This window comes from Necator americanus, chromosome III (assembly GCF_031761385.1).
Source record: "Necator americanus strain Aroian chromosome III, whole genome shotgun sequence".
NCBI classification, from domain to species: domain Eukaryota; kingdom Metazoa; phylum Nematoda; class Chromadorea; order Rhabditida; family Ancylostomatidae; genus Necator; species Necator americanus.
The window spans coordinates 13,722,263-13,738,659 of record NC_087373.1 but is presented as its reverse complement, the minus strand read 5'-3'; the positions used below and the strand labels follow the sequence as shown (position 1 = coordinate 13,738,659).

The following is a 16,397-nucleotide window of genomic DNA, read 5'->3' as shown; positions in this document are numbered from 1 at the left end:
TGTCCACTGAAGGAAAACTCTACAGCAATGGGAAAATATGCTGTGCTGCGCAATTTACTTGAGCGGATATAGCCATGTGACATTCGACATCTAAGGCAAGCGAGAGTGTTTGAGGTAAAGTTGTGTAAAGCACTTGTCCAGACATTCTTCTAATTACTGCCACATACGAAATTTAGGCTTTTAATGGAAGTGATTGTGCTTTAGTGACTTGTGTATTCACTCGTGCACACGTTCCTCGCGGAGAATTTATCCTACACGAAGCGATGCATTTAACGAGGGGAAGGAATAGGATGTAAAGCTTGCATGAAATGATTACTTTACTCTTTGGAACAAAGGATCTCACCCTCACATCCACGTAAATCCTATCATAGTCTAAAGTTTATCTCCTATCATAGTCTAAAGTTTTATCGACGTCAACGTCATGTCTCTTCCATTTTGCATACATTTCCTTTCAACATGAAAGGTTTCCAAAAAAGAAAGTATAGAAGAGTACGCGAATACCCAGAAATGGTAACAGGACGGTACAGGAAAGGCAGGATATCCTAAAATAACCTAGCCAATGTGCCAAGTATCCTGGCGGCCTAACACATCCTATAAATCCCTAATTGGAATCATTTTCAAACTGACTCAATGGGAGTCGGTTTGCTCTGTCCCGTGAATACTCAGAAATGGTAACAGAACGGTCGCGTGAATGTGTCAGTGTACTCGGCTGTTTCGCTTATCATAAATCTGTACTTCCGACATGGAAATGGAAGAGACAATCCAAGTATTTAGACTATATCACACATTTGTCTAATTCATGGAAGGATGATTGTGATTTGTTATGTCCGTCAGCATGGCCAGAACAGCTAAGTGGATAACTAGGCATATAAAAAAAAACATGGACGCACTGTGAGCCCCATAAGTACCCGACTGCGAAAGGAGGGATGAAACTCTCAAAAACCTGAGATTTATCCCTAAAAAAAAATCCTGACTCTCAGTAAGTGCATTGCTCCTTAGTTTACAAGTAAATTACTGCTGATTACTTTGCCCTGAATTCTGTGAGCTTTGCCCCTGTTGCTGGCCCTTCTTACGGCGACAGAATTTCTTGTGCGTCGCCCAGTGTCCTTGCTGGCATTCCACGCTGCAGTACGCGGTATTCCAACAGCAGTGGTAAATCGCCTTTAAATAGATAGGACAGATCAATTTCAAATGGAGAAGTCAGGATGAAAACAATATTATTACCTCGCTTTCACACTGCCAACACCATTGCTTCTTTTTTGCCGCTGTGAGTTCCCTTTTGTGCTTGTCCGCCAATTTTGCAATCTCAATTTTTAATGATTCCCTATACTTGTCCTCCAACTCCGCCCTGAAACATGCTTCATCAACAGGTAGGTAATAACTGAGGGATAACAAAGACTTATAGTCGGGTCACAACTACATGAAATACGGTGAGATGCGCAAGCGGTTGCACTTGAAGTAGCACGATGGAGACAGCAGTTTTAATCCCGGTGAGACCATCGCGAACTGAGGCAATGGACGGTGGTAACAGGGGTCACTTCCTAACCACCTAAGTCCTAACCGCTGCGCTCCACTCCAAGCGCAACTGCACCGTGATTCATGACCATATTATATTTCAGTTTCCCAAAAATTATCGACCTGGTGGTATCCAGCTCGTCCTTAAACTGAGTGAGCAATTCGGTACGGATTTTTTGTTGGTCTGATAGGAACTCTTGATGAAGCTGCAAAAAACAATAACTTCGAAGGAAGAATGAACGAAACGTCAGGAAAACGAAAGAATATCTACCTTTTCAGTCATTTCAACTAGAAGTTTTTCGCGTGACTGCTGATAGTCTGTGAGCCAGTGTCGTTGGAGATCCATGATCATTCTTTTCATACGTTCATCGAGAACCCAGTTATCTACCTGAAAATCTGGTTCCTATAAGTGTAATATCAGCAGACTATAGTCGAGTCAAAACGACATGAATCACGAGTGTAGTTGCGGGGCATTTGTGTACGCGCTCGAAACGGCGCGGTGGAAGCAGCGGTTGGAACCCAGGTGGGACCGTCGCAAACTGAAGCGATGGGTGGTGTCAGCGAGGATTTCACCATGCTCCTAGTCGCTAAGCTCCACCGAAGCGCCTCGAGAGAAGCCGCGTACGCAATCGCGTACGTCCTTCATGTTGTTTTGACCCTACTATATGTTCATACCGCGCGAATTGTTTTCATAGAAGTCACTATATTGTAACAAGCGAATTTTCTAATCTCTGTTTTTGCTACACGTCATTCTTCTCCTTTTTTTATCCACATATACGCTTATTTATTGGATCTATCTCCAATAAAAATTCACACAAGAGTAAATGAATAACAAAAGATCTCTAAGTAACATGGATCGATACAAATATAAAGATAAGACAGAACAGACCTTGCCTGAGCACAGTGGAAAAACAGTGCTAGTAATAAAGGTGCGAATCTGCATATTTTTTGTTTAAACGGAGGTGAGTTTGAGAGGAAGGATCTCTTTTTCCCTCACTCTCCTCCCCAATGTTGGTGCCAGATGCAGAAAAAACTTGTTTCTTTTGTAAGAATACAAAACAAAGCATACGTGTACTCTGTAACAGTCATTCGTTTTGGATTCTTAGGTACATTTCTTCCGTGGAATCAGTCCAAAATAACAGCTTTTGCTCTAGGATTTAAAAATCGTTTCACCACTACAATCCAAGACACAAGTAATTATTTCTTGAAGATTTTCTGTTTTTCGAGTTAGAAATCCGACAACACACATTATTCGTCTTCGTCTGTCCTTGAAGGCATCACCCCACGAATCTGACGTAATATGGATTTCTGACGGGATCGTAGATTGCAAAAACGGGTGGGATCCCGCTCATTTCTCCTTAATCGTCGTAAAAAACGGCCCGGAAGATGCGGTTTCGAGCATGCCGGAGAGCTACTTTACACAACGAGTTCTATTGGAGCGCGCCAGCTTTGGTACGCGCCGCATCTTCCTGGCCGTTTCCTAGGCAATTAGGAAGAAATGGATGGAATCATCCTCTTCCCCACAATCTACGACCCCGTATAGACATTACCCAGCTGAAACCCGTACCACCATAGATTCGTGAGGTGATGCCTTTCAGGAAAAGTTTGATTACGTCACACTAAGAATTTGAGTAGTTCATTCGCAAATAAGAACAAATGACTGCTATATGACTATTTTATGCCGTCACCTGCGTGCAGATTATAACTATTTTATGCTTGTCCACGAGAACGAAAGCCCATTCAAAAATCTTTCGGGAACATTCATAGCAGTAGATAATTCTGCCTTTTCGATGTTAATATACTAATAATTAATACACTGAGAGTTAGACGATATGGCGGGTGAGTTCAACGAAATCAAATAACACCAGAAAATCATGAAGTGGTGTTTAACAAAACCACTCATAAGTCTATCGTTCGAAAACACCTGATCTCGGACCGTTAATGTAAGCAAAAGAAAACAAACATGATGAAAACAAAAAAAAAATGAAACAAAATTAGACCCTTTGAACCAATCTGAACTAATCTGTCTAATCTTTTTAGTTACTCTCAATGAAGACTAATTATTAGGCAGGAACAGAATAGAAAGTTAACATCCAGACAGGGAAAAAGGGACCACCTACATGAAAAAAACCAGTGAGAAAGCAACACAATTTTGATTCTTTCTCGTCCGCACAAGCGCGCACCAACTTGTCATTCTTTTCATAGAAATCTTCTGAAGTAACTATCGGCAAAACTCGACCTTTTCACCGCTTCACATATAAGTTCTTATATATTATATAAGAACATGTTGCTATATATTTGTAAAAGTTCTTTCCTGCTTTTTTTTCTAACTAGCAAGCTAATTACAGCCCTGTAGATGAGGAAAACAAACGTACAGCACTCGAGTAAAGTGTCGTTGGGGGGGTCACTCACTGGCGCCATTATTTCTCGAAATAAATAATCAAATCAGTCGGGGGCCCTAAGGCCTAAACATTAGTCTTAGGGTATCTACGAGAGGTAAACTTAAGTTGCTAAGAGAAAAAAAATCAGAGCTTCCGGGAATAAAGGCGCCACTGAGTGCCCCCCCCCCCCCCCCCCCCCCCCAACGACATTTTACCCCAGCACTCGTCCTCTTCATTCTTATCAACCGACAACAAAAATAGCACACTCAACGAACGAGGACCTTGCGGATAATCTCCTACATCTGTGCAATCCAATGATTAGATGCGGCATACGAAACTAATCATTGGATCGTTCCATGAGAATCGTTCCATTAGCTTCTATTTTTTTTCTTTTGAAAAACAACAACGACAACGGGATTTCGTCCTTAAGACTCAAGTTCTCTGTGCCGATAACAGAGCTAGAGAGAAATGTGCTGGCTGTTGTGCTGTGGAACGCACGAACCTCCTGTTCGGCATGGTGCACCTCGCCAACGAGGTGGTGCGGTTCATGGCTGACCTTAGAGTCGTCGACAAGTTCTCCATCAATGTGACGATGTTCGACCATCATATCCGGGTGATGATTCGGCATATTCGGATCTTGCATCATTTTCCGCGCTGAAACACGACACAAATACACGCATCGATCGGTATCGATCCGCACAGACAACTAATTAACAATACAAATGCATATTTCGCTAAACAATAAACCTCTATCCAACTCATTCTCAGCAAATCGAGAAATGTCTCTCATCTGACGAATAAAATTATGTTTGGATACTGTATTACGAATGATACGATAATAAGAATGTCTTTAGATACAGTATCTCCGTGGAGGCAAAAATAATGCTGCACGCACTACGGTCGAATCTCAAATCATAAGCTTCTGTGGTAAGTACGGTAAGAATGACAACATCTTTGAGAAGACAGTATGACTGAAACGAATGAGAAAAATGGGTGCATGAGTCTAGAAACATCGAGCAGACGTGAGTGCTAGCAATTTCTGCTCGCCTGCCAGTTAGCGCGTTGTCTGGCCTATCGTAGGAATTTTCTTGGAAATTGTCAACAAAGAACTCTAATGAGCTGCGATTTGTGAACTTCTTGAATAAAAACTGAGAGGAATAATATATCACTACTGTGAATCTGTCCGTAGCGTTTACGGTTTTTGGTGCAATCGGCTTCCTATTTTTCGACTACGTCCATCCACGCTCACAAAGTTAGTCTTGTCAACAATCAATAGTAGTGAAAAGAGTGGTTTTAAATTCCTTTTTAGATCGTGGTGGCGAGGTTTGTATTTGCTCTCCTAGTCTTCATTAGAGCCTCAATGTACCATGTACTTCGTTCATTCCGAGTGTACCTTCTTGAACATCCACATGCTCTCTGTTCTTTACTCTTCTTTCATTTCCCTGTTATACTCACATGGTTTCGGCTGGTTTTCCATGTCATTTTCTAGTCATGTATTCGAAGTTTATTATTTATCTTGCCTAAGCTATAAAAGATTGTTTTTTGTTATTCTTAGCGCAGTCTGTCTCAAATTTGTGAATTTTGATTTCAGCTAGAGATGAACCGTGCCTTATTCTCTCGTTTCTTGGCTCTTCGACGTGTTGTCTCCATACAACCAAAGCGTCTTGGCTCTGGTGGTCATCATGAAGTACGTTTTATAGAGAATACTATTTCTATCAAATGTTCACTATGGACTTCACTATGGTTTTCTTCGTAGAAGTCTAACGTTTTATTCAGTCATGTCGAAGGTGACTTTCTGTATATTCTGGGATTATTCTATTATATATTTTTCAAAACTACCTGATATTGCTCTTCAAAATCTGCTGCAATTTTTGCGGTAATTTAGGAAATAAAATAGGTTGTCTTAGTTTGTGAACTTGATTTTGTCCCTGAACAAAAACACAGTTTTGCCTCCACGATATTACGGCAAAACCTCCGTTTTGAATTCGAATAGACAAGGTGAACTTAGTTTTGTCCCTTTACAAAAACACAGATCTGCAGAAAGGACGTGAAAGTAATTTCCAACGTGGTTTCTGCGTGGGACTTGATGTAATTCTATGTAACTGCTGTTCAGCACTAAAATTGCTTTATTATGCGAGGCAAATCAACAACTTCAAGTTCTCTATGTGCAAATCATTTTGTACGTTGAAGAATATTTTCTTTCGTTTTTGAAAATATGAAAGATTTGTGAAGCCAAATCTTCACCCGCCATATATCAGATGATCCTTTTCCTGAACTGAATAACAATTTGGAAAAAAAGATCACTTGATTTATCACAAGTGCATCAAATGCCATCGAAGATCACGCTCAGATCGTGGTGGTAACAATTTCCGTGGTACTATTACTCATATACAGGCACAAAGGTTTCATCGAGTGGCTGAGTTTGAGTGCTTCATCTGATTTCTGGGTTTATAGGATGTGCTCCGCGTTTTTGTCATTACAGTTGCAAGCTACGCACCGAATCCTTTCTGCCATTGACGTTAAATTGACATCATAAATCCCTCCGTATTCGGGTTATTTTCTCTCTTCATCCGGCGGATGTTTTGTAAACAGAAGAAGGCGTTGCGTTTGAGATCATGACAATAGCAATGCGGTCTGGTTAAAACGAACTGAAACTCAGTACAGTTATGATTCAGTCGCGTTCAGAGAGGCGCAATAGAAGTAGCGATTAGTGGTACTTTTGCTCAAAAAAAAACGTGTTCAGCAAATTATTTTCTCATTTTCGCCTAAAAAATGATTGTTTTGGGTCATAAGATCACTTTTAATTTTGAGATAAATACAAACTCCCTATTCTTTCGATGCAAATTGTACAAACCGCAGTGAAGATGCGAAGGTCTATAAAGTATTTTCTCAGGTAATGAATCCCGGCCCTCCGGTCACCCTCGACTATATGGCAGTGCCGTTCCAGCCCTACGCTAAGGTTCACGCCGAGTTGCAGTCGAAGTTCAACACGTATCTCGCTATCTCTGGCACATTGTTCATCGTGTCCATTGGTCTTGTATGGTTTTTCTTTCAACAGATTTCTTCCAGATTATTGACTCGGTCTACTTTAGGCCTTCTACACTGACTTGTTCGCAATGGATTCCATCACGAAACCGAAGAGCTATCGAAACCGCCACAAGAATAACTGAAGTTACCCTTTGTAGTGTTTCTGATAACCGTTTAGATCTGCTTTGCACCTAGCGATAATGAAAATAAATGTACCAGTTACTTCTTCTATGTGATGTTGGTGATAACTCAGGTTCCATACCATTTACTTATTTCCAGCGTATCAAGTAAAATTATGCTGGGATGAAGTCTAGTGTAGAGGTAATTCAACGTTGTTGGACGGGCTTGATTGTCAGAAACAACTTTGAGATCCCGCAAAACCTTTTAAAACGTTAAAGCATCATCTCTTACATTTGCAAGCATTACCAGTCCACAGTGATTGCATTCGAACTCAAAACTTCATACTAACGTTCATGCAGTCTTTCTTATTCCTCACTGCAAATATATACCTTTTGCTCAATATGCGTATGTCTCATGAAGATTTTAAAACTTGCATGATGAGCAAAGGTGATAGACTTACAGTTGTCGCCTAAACCTTTCAACCGGGCAGATGAGACTAGAGTTTACTTGATGAAGATGAACAATGGTATTTTGCTTGACTGAGGATTGGTGACGCAGTTTGGGTGAATGTTCCCAAAGCGGCAGTGCTTTACTTCGTTGTGTACGCTTCACGTCAGACAAATTGGACTCATTTGGTAGCGATCATTTGTTGTAAAGTTGAACATTGCCGTCTTGATGTTTGATTACATAGACGCGATTTTTCAGATCGACAGTAGCTATAAATGGAAGACAATTACCAGTGACTTTAGATATCAGCGACATGTTAGATTCGTGTTGTATTTGCTTAAGCTAGAACTTTTTGTCTCCTTTTTCGAACAAAAAAGCTTTCGTCGAAGATTCCCCTTTGCGTAAACGCGCAGTGTGAGAAGAAACAAGTGAATGTAACTGAACATTTATCCATAAGTTAGATAAGATACAAGAAGGTCCAACATGCAGGTGGTCCACGAACTAAAACTGATGGACCACTTGACTCGATTCGCCGTAGCATGTTTTTCATGGTGTTGGCATTTGATGATACATAACAAATTCAGAGAAATGTTTTTAAAAATGTTTCTCTAAGATGCTCCTCACATTACTCTTATACATCGTTTTAACTTCAGATTGAAATGTGCAAGTCTTTGTGGAATTTCAAGTACACTACATAGTCGGGTTGAAACGACCTCGATCCTGATGGAAATACCTAAGCGGCTACGCTCGAAAAACTGTGCTGGAGCCAGCGGTTGCAGCGAGAATGCGACTCTTGATAGCTCCGTTCATCTTTGCTGAGCGGGTAGAGCTATCTGTTGTACTTCCTCGATCGTAACCACTGGCTCCACTTTCCTCTTTCGAGCGCCCTGCAACTACCACACGTTTCAAGTCGTTTTACCCCGCTATATTCGCACAAAATGGCGTTATTGTACAGAATACATCCTATCCTAAACACTACCTCACGTTAACTTTGTAGATAAAGTTTAACCATATCTTGAGAGGTATTTTTGAGCTGTCAACTGGAACAATACTCAAGCGTCCTAAGTGCTCACGCTTACATTGCTTGCTTCTCCGATATGTTAGTGACCACGTTCCCGCGTTGTTTCATATTGTCAGAGTATTAGTAAAAGCATAACATTAATATGTTGTAAGGTATATTAATTGAAAATATTCGTTCTTCAATGGTTCCATAGTATTCATTGTAGATAATCGGAATGGCAGCTGACGAAATCAAGCAAACGTCAGAACAACAGATGCGAACACTGCAGTTCAATGACAAGGTGTCACGGTTAAATAGGGAATTCATTCGACAACTGCAAGAATGGTACAAACAATGCGCTCACTATGATTTCGTATGTGCTTTTATCGTACATTGTATCTAAATTTTGATGTAGAATTTTTGTTGTAGTCCAATTCTGTCAAGTCGTATTTGGAACATATGAAAAAATTGGACGAGATGTATTCCGGAAAGCCGTCAGCAGGTCCGGAAACCCCTGCTGCATCGACATCAACGCGAACTATCGCCAAGGTTTAATCATTTTGTTTCATTCTCGTAAGAAAGAATAGAACTTAGAGGCTATGCAAGAAAAGAAACTAGAGAACGAGTTCAAAGAGATGAGCACAATGCAACACCACCGTAATAGAACAGAAAAACAGGAGTTTAAAACAGAGGAGGAGCGTGCGTCACGCTTATTCAGTTTAATATTTTATTCTCTTCGCTTAATGTAAATTTTTATCTCCTACTAGTGCTCCGTACGTGAAGCACGGTTCAGTTGCGTTAGCGGTTGCACTCGAAGCGATGCGGTGGAGCGTAGCGGCTAGGATCGAGTGAGGACTCTTGCTATCACTGTGCATTGCCGGAGCTCGGATGGTCCCACCTCGGTCCGAACCGCTATCTCCACCACCCCGCCTTGGGCGATCCGCTTTCGCGACTGCACCGTGCTCATGTTATTTTGGTTCGACCATACATCCAGATTTTTTAAGTTTTTCATTACATGGTCTTCTGAAGGCGAATATCCTCTCGGGTTTTTCATGTAGTATTCGAAAGATGGGAGATATCATAACAAAGATACACATTCCATATTTGTGAGGAGAAGAATTCAATCACCAAGGATCATTTCTAGTGTTTCAGTATTTTTTGGTCTTCTTATGATACAAATATTTCAATTGTAATTCTTCTTACTTTGAAAAATAAATAAATAAATAGAGCCTCTCATGACGAAGAACTGCGTGCCACTTTTTCCTCTATAGTAAAATAAGTAGTTATGAGTAATTAATACGCTGTCAGATTAATATGCAGAACTAAAAAGTCATCTTCACGAAGGACTGAATAAGCAACAACTAACGTTAGTTAGCTTTTAAATGAGAGATCCTTCAGAATTCAGAAAAAGGAAGATTCATTAGAATAATGGAGCAACACTTCTTTTTTGGTTGATTTTCTTTTTTTGGTTTTCTTCAAATACTAAGCTCTAGAGAAGAAATCTAAAGTTTTCATTTTTATTGAATGTGAGGTTCTTTTCGAGCGGAGAGCGAACAAAATGAACTTTCTTTTGATGTTGAATTTAGCACCATAGGTGGGATAGGGAGGAACCGTACCCTCCTCATGTGGAAGGGTCTAGCTCATGGGGTGCAAGTGATGAGGATCCCTCTGCCAACCGTCGAAAAGTGAAGAGGATCCTTTCGCCAACTTTTTAAAAGTGAAGGGATTAGGAGCACCGGCTGTGATTATCACATGTATGCTTAGCACTGATCTTCATTCACTGGAATTTTGCATGGAAACAAAAAGTTAAAAATTGGGAGTGGACGAGTTCGGAGGGGGCTTATTCATAATCGTAAATGTTTCGTTGTAAGAATTGTGAGTGAATGGGTTAGATGGAAAGAAATACATGACCACATAAACAATCGCTATGTTTTTTTTTTTTCGCGCAACGCCCATTTCTCAAACTGACCGAACGTTTGTCTCTTTGGATATGTGTTTTGTTTTTTGACTGCGTTCAAATTGTTGAAGCAGTTCTAAGCATCCCCATCTTCTGAAAACTGTAGCAGCATTGCTTCCTTTTTATTGCCATTTTTTGATATTGGCATGTGCTGTCTTGCAGGCCAAACGTCGGCTGGATGGACCAAAGGACAATAAGCTTAACGACTCCGTCAAAGTATCCACACCATCAGGTGCACCACCAAGGTTTAGCTTGGGAGGGTAGGTTGCCTCGAATTATCCGAAATTGCACTAACGTGTGGCGTCGATAACTTCTGTATTTCAAATTTAGGGATGTTTCTGTAATAAAACCGAACCTAGACGTTACGTTGACAGCACCATCTCCAAAGGTAAGGTTTGACTTAAGTACTACTACTACTAGGAGTGTCATTTAAAAGCAGAGTATTACGAAATTGAAGACGTCATGTCACTGTGAGCACGTATAGAGTTCGGGATGTACACTACTAACATGAGCGTGGGAACCGCTTTAGTTCCTACGTGGTACGTTAGAACGTGTCGTCCTTGTAAATGCTCCGGTTCCCTCAACTGGTTTTACTTGAATAGGTTGCTGAAGAACCTCATTGATCATCCACCGCTCGCTCATGGACGCTGCGCGTTCACAAAAGTTGAGTATTAACACATTATCACGTACCTCACAGGAACAAACGCCCACATGCTTTCCTGCTGACTATGTTAGTTTTGTGATATGCTGCATTTAACGGAGGAGAAATTTTGGACGAAGTTTTTTTTTGTTACTAAAGAAGAGATGAAAAGTACTAGCTTAAACAAATACAACAAAAATGAAAAGGTAAGGATACGTTGCAGATATTCTCTAAAGTAACAAGTAATTGTTTCTCATAGATAGCTAGCTAGTCGATCTGAAAAACCTGATTTGTATAAGTAGGGCAAAAAAGTGCACTGCTCGGTAATGTTATAAAAAAGTGCTCGGTAATGTTATAACAAATGATCGCTGCTAAATGCTTGAATTAAACTTGTCTGGCGTGAATTGTGCACTCAAGCAGAGCACCATTGTTCATCTTCATCAAGTAAACGTCTGATCAGCCCGATTGAAGGGTTTAGGCGGCAACTGTAATTCTATTACTTTTGCTCAGTATGCAAAAGTTTTAAGATCTTCATGAGACATACGCATATTGAGCAAAAGCGGTATATATTTTCAGTGAGGAATAAGAAAGACTGATTGGACGTTATTATGAAGTTTTGAGTTCGAATGCAATCACTGTGGACAATATGCTTGCAAATGTAAGAGATGATGTAATACTTTAACGTTTTAAAAGGTTTTGCGGGATTTTAATGTCGCTTCTGCCGAGTGCAATACAGCCCGTCCAATAACGTTCAATTACTTCCTGCACTTGACTACGTTCTATCAACATTTTTTCACTTGATGCGCTGGAAGTATGTAGCTGGTATGAAATCTGAGGTAGACTTACGCAGTTGGCAACGTTTTAGAGTTGGAGATATGGATTATGAGTACGAGCGCGGCCCTGCTCAATTCTCCTTGAGTAAGCGGACAAGAATTAATTAGGTGTCCTTAGCAGATCATTCGAGTGAAACCACTGAATACGCTCCTGAGAAAATCGGCGCGTGCACAAGGAAGGCGCGCTCTCACGCACCTCGCTGGACTAACACCGTTTCTCACGATGGTTTTCCGGACGATTGGTGCGAATTGGGCTGAACCGCGGTCCTACTTGTAGTCTACCGCCTGCACACTATATTTGACTGCAGACACCCCATAATCAGCAGTTTTATTATACTCTGCATTCAAATCTCAAAAAAGTGTTTGGGTTTTTTTTTCTTTTGAAGGTGGGTGAGTCCACAGGCACATCGTTAAATGGTGGTGGTGGAGGCGGACGAAAAAGAGCGATTCGCGGTGGCGGACCTGCCGGTGGATCAGAAACTGTTGTTTTTCGTGGCACTGATTCGTCAGGTTGGTTTTCTCAGATACATGTTTGATTCCTTTTAATTGTTCTGAAGAATTTTTTGGGGATGCAAAATTCCTCTTCATACTTCTATTCTATCAATACCTTCCACCCAAGATCAAGTTATCAGAATTAGTTCACATGCAGCTTTTTTTTTAAATTTGTTGGTTTTCGTGAAATCCGAAATAAGACATGTGATACAAAACTAATATTTACTAGGCGTCTCTTCTGTTGCTGCTACAATTCCCACGACGACCCTACCAAAACCAACTCCAGGTTTCTGGTCCAGTCAAAAAAAGGACGTGGATACTAACGAGTAGGTTCTTGACAGTGTTTGCTTAAGAACAACTAATTAATACTTCCCATTTAGATCGTCTAAACCTGCATTTAGCTTTGGTGCTGCTAAATTGGACAAAAAAGATCAGGATAAGAACTTTTTGTGAGTTGATCTCTCGTCGTTGAGTGTTAGAGTCAGAACTTCCCTCTTTTTCAAATTTTACCGTTTATTTCAAAATGTAATAAGAGAGATAAGAATGTGGTAATCTTAGTTTAATTTCTCAAAACTTTGTAGAGAAGAGCGCTTCATATTGTATCATCGCGTTTGCAGAACTGTTCCACCAACATCATTTGGCAATGGGAAACCGCTATCCTTCGGAGCCAAAAAGGACGACGACAAGTGTGTTTTTTTTCCTCATGAAACACTTATAAAGTATTGCTACTGTTTCTTAATCAATCTATGCATATTTGTATCTCACCCTTATTTTGATTGTTAGGTAATATTTTAAATTACTCATATTTTTTTTTACTAGGTTGAAGATGAAAACATGTTATTATCTAGTTATTCCTGGTTCAGGGTAACAACATCGTCAGAGTCGTTCGGCGACAAAAATAAGGACGAGGAGAGTTCAGAAAAGAAGTAATTTTGCTTTTGAGGTTATACGCAGTGTCAAACTCCTTAGGCGAATTGGTTGTACCATTTCAGGCCAGTGCTGACGTTCCCAAAATTTGGGGCTAGTGATGGAGAAGGTTCGGGAAAAAAGTAGGTCTTATTATGTTCGTTCACAACAATCGCGAGAAGCGCTGAGAAGAATTCGAAATGATTCTGCTCGATATAAAGTCGAATTTTTTTTTCTTCAGATCGTCCGTGACGTTCCCGACATTTGGCGCAAAGAAGGATGATAGCAATGGAGAGAAAAAGTATGAATTGAATTATTTAGCCTTTTGAAAAGTTAGAACGGGAAAGAGTGCAAGAAACAAGAACAGAGATTCACATTCATTATCATTGACAGACTCTGGATCCTTATTTTTTTAATTCCAGATGACCACGTATTCAGGTTACGTGTCTGGTTTGCATTTTCTAAACTTCTCTTGTATATTCTATATGCAGATTATAGTAATTCGAATGAGACTCGAGGCTGTTAAACGTAAGCAATTACGCCATAAGGGTCCAAAAATTGGTACAAAAACTGGGCCCACACTAGAATTTTTAGAGATATAGCCCATTGACTCTGCACGCTTTTTGCTTCTGTGTGGTTAGAGAATTACATGACAGTATTGCACAGCGGTCTTTTTTTCACTAGATCAGGGTCCTTCTGAGGCTACTGTATTACTTCCTGAGGGTACTTCTTTAGTTTGTATTACATCACTTTCACTACTCATGTATCATCAGATGTAGTTCACTATTATACACAAATAAATTCCATAGGTCAATCCTCACTTAAAAGTTTGGTCCGGCTTCGTTTGGAAATTTATGATTTTTGGAAGAACCTTCCTTCCAGAAGTCACTGCAATAGAAATACCAAAAACTGTAAAGGGCACGTAAAGCTTAAAAACGCCATTCAAAAATCACGAAGGTTTTTGTTTTCAGACCTACATTAGTTTTCCCTACATTTGGCATCACGAAAGATAAGGAAAAGGAAGGAGAAAATAAGTGAGTGATACAGATATGTTCTATCACTAGATCCAGCAGATTACAATTTAGATCATTTCGTTGACAGAGATTTCTTATTCTGCGATTAGTTCATTATTGACACTTTTTAATAGTGAGAATTCAATGGTTACACTCACAAAAAAGCCCAAGAACAACCGAGCTAAAAGATTTTACTTATACGTTCATTTCCGTTGTCTCGGACAAGTATTAAGTTTTGTAGGCCTGCTCTCACTTTCCCATCTTTCGGTGCTACAACAACTACGGATTCGTCATCATCTGGTGGGCTAAAGTTCTCATTTGGCGCGTTGCCAAAGTCGAGCACCGAAGGTGCAGAGGAGAAAGGAGAAGGTCGGTGCGAACTAGTATCAGTGTTTTGTATTCGTATGATTTTTGTAGTGTTTCTTCTTGCAGAGGAAGGGGAATATGTGCCGCCAAAAGTGGAAGTGGTTGAAACAGAAGAACCGGGAGCAACGTTCTCTTCGAAGTAAGTCCCCTTTTTCCATTCAGTGTCATTTTTATATTTCTCTTTTTCTTTTTCTCGATTTGAAAACATTTCCTGTGATTATTGTTGCAAATACTACAGATATTGAACATCACTAAGAATTACTAGAAACTAAAAGATTCTGTTTTCTTTTAGCTAGCGTCTTATGATTTGTAAAGAACAATTTTCTTGTCCTTTGAAATTTTCTGCGTTTCAAGATGTTCGGTCTTCAAACTTATCGATAAGCAGTACACCAAAATGGGCGTAGGAATGCTACATTTGAAGGAGACTGATGGAAAGAAGAGCGTTTTGGTACGAGCTGCCACAGCTATAGGTATGTAGTTTATCAGACGTATAACGTGTTATCTGTATACGTGAAACCATTTTGGCGAGCTTCATCTGCTTACATGGTTCAAACTCGGTTGGGTTCATAAGAAAGTAAGAATAAGAAATCAGATAAGAAAGTATGCAATAGGGTTTCCTTCGCTTTCTCTCATGGATGTAGCATCTCTAAACTATTATCCCTAGCAGTCAAACCACGCTTTTTCCTCGCGGTGTCAAGAGTGGGAATACAGTCTTCACAGGAGTTTCCATGTGCACCTTTTTCATCTTGTTTTAGGCTGGGAACTCCGTAATTCGCGTTTCAGGAGTTTTCCTCCTTCGACCTTTTGCTCCACTGATGTCTAGCGTTTAGGTTTTTCCGTAGTGTGAATTTAGCATACAACTTCGTGTAAATCGTCACAAATTTCAACATTTTAATCATTCCTTTTCTCCGAAAAAAAATATACAAAGCACACGTAAAGAATATATAACAGTACGTAACTCCATTGACGACAAAAAAACAACTTCGCCAGTTTTTTTCCCCTGGAATCGTATCGTTGTGTTTGTTTTCATATTTTTTCTGGAAGGAAAACTCACAAAGTTTTGTCCATTGTGTTAAGTATCAAAGACCGAATTTTGCATCAAATTATGTAACTTTCTCCCGTCTGTACTGAACAATTGATTGAGGCTGGATGAGATGAGCTCTTTTTAATTAATGCTTTTTCAGGTACTGTATGGGTAAACGCCCTTATGAACAAGACAATGAAAGTGGCGAAAGCAGATGAAAAGGGCGAAAAGCTCAGGGTTTGTGCGAAAGCGAAAACAGTAAACTGTGTCTTCTATTACTTGTGGTAATGGAATTTTTTAATTGCAGCTAACGTGTCCAGCAAGCGAGACGGAGATCAGCACGTATGTAATACGGTTCCCATCGGTGAAGGAGGCTACAAAAGTACGTGAAGATATTGAAGATGCCTCGAAATAACAATTTCCTGTTGCTGCGAAGTCTCACTTTCTTCTTGTTTTACAATCAGTTTTTGGGAATGAGAAATGCCCGAACTTTGCTTCTATAGTTGTTCAGTGCGTGTATTTTCCAATGTGCGACAATGCTCAGTTCGCAGTTCCGATTGTGAATTCTTCACCATTTTGTTTTTTAATTTGGTTTTATACGGTTATCTTTAACTCCTCTAACAAACAAACAAGCTCTTTAACTTGGTGTGTCGCGGGTGGTCTAGTTATACAGAAG

At 40.1% G+C, this 16,397-nt stretch overlaps 3 protein-coding genes across 5 annotated transcripts; 2 read left to right on the top strand and 1 right to left on the bottom strand.

The window, feature by feature from the left end:
* Positions 1–1,011: 1,011 nt before the first annotated feature.
* On the bottom strand, positions 1,012–4,686 carry RB195_009508 (uncharacterized protein; the record flags this gene model as incomplete). Of its 2 annotated transcripts, none has more annotated exons than XM_013445832.2 (6): positions 1,012–1,161; positions 1,225–1,348; positions 1,639–1,721; positions 1,787–1,903; positions 4,399–4,550; positions 4,644–4,686. In XM_013445832.2, the coding sequence occupies 6 exons, from the start codon at positions 4,684–4,686 to the stop codon at positions 1,012–1,014; spliced, it is 669 nt and encodes a 222-aa protein (XP_013301286.2). The 2 variants fall into 2 exon arrangements, with proteins under 2 accessions (XP_013301286.2, XP_064047666.1); XM_064190083.1 differs by having other exon boundaries at positions 4,453–4,550.
* Positions 4,687–5,493: 807 nt separating this feature from the next.
* Positions 5,494–7,066, top strand: RB195_009507 (uncharacterized protein; the record flags this gene model as incomplete). Its single annotated transcript, XM_013445833.2, has 3 exons — positions 5,494–5,583; positions 6,790–6,933; positions 6,989–7,066. 3 exons carry the CDS (start codon positions 5,494–5,496, stop codon positions 7,064–7,066), a joined length of 312 nt encoding a protein of 103 aa, XP_013301287.2.
* Positions 7,067–8,274: 1,208 nt separating this feature from the next.
* On the top strand, positions 8,275–16,284 carry RB195_009506 (uncharacterized protein; the record flags this gene model as incomplete). 2 transcript variants are annotated; one of them, XM_064190082.1, is made up of 19 exons in its annotated part: positions 8,275–8,313; positions 8,717–8,863; positions 8,920–9,039; positions 10,610–10,707; positions 10,778–10,835; positions 12,307–12,430; positions 12,642–12,738; positions 12,793–12,861; positions 13,030–13,098; positions 13,276–13,338; positions 13,405–13,461; positions 13,560–13,619; positions 14,290–14,352; positions 14,573–14,700; positions 14,764–14,836; positions 15,052–15,167; positions 15,882–15,958; positions 16,029–16,103; positions 16,225–16,284. In XM_064190082.1, the coding sequence occupies 19 exons, from the start codon at positions 8,275–8,277 to the stop codon at positions 16,282–16,284; spliced, it is 1,593 nt and encodes a 530-aa protein (XP_064047664.1). The 2 variants fall into 2 exon arrangements, with proteins under 2 accessions (XP_064047664.1, XP_064047665.1); XM_064190081.1 differs by lacking the exons at positions 8,275–8,313; positions 16,225–16,284 and having other exon boundaries at positions 8,726–8,863; positions 16,029–16,136.
* Positions 16,285–16,397: the final 113 nt, after the last annotated feature.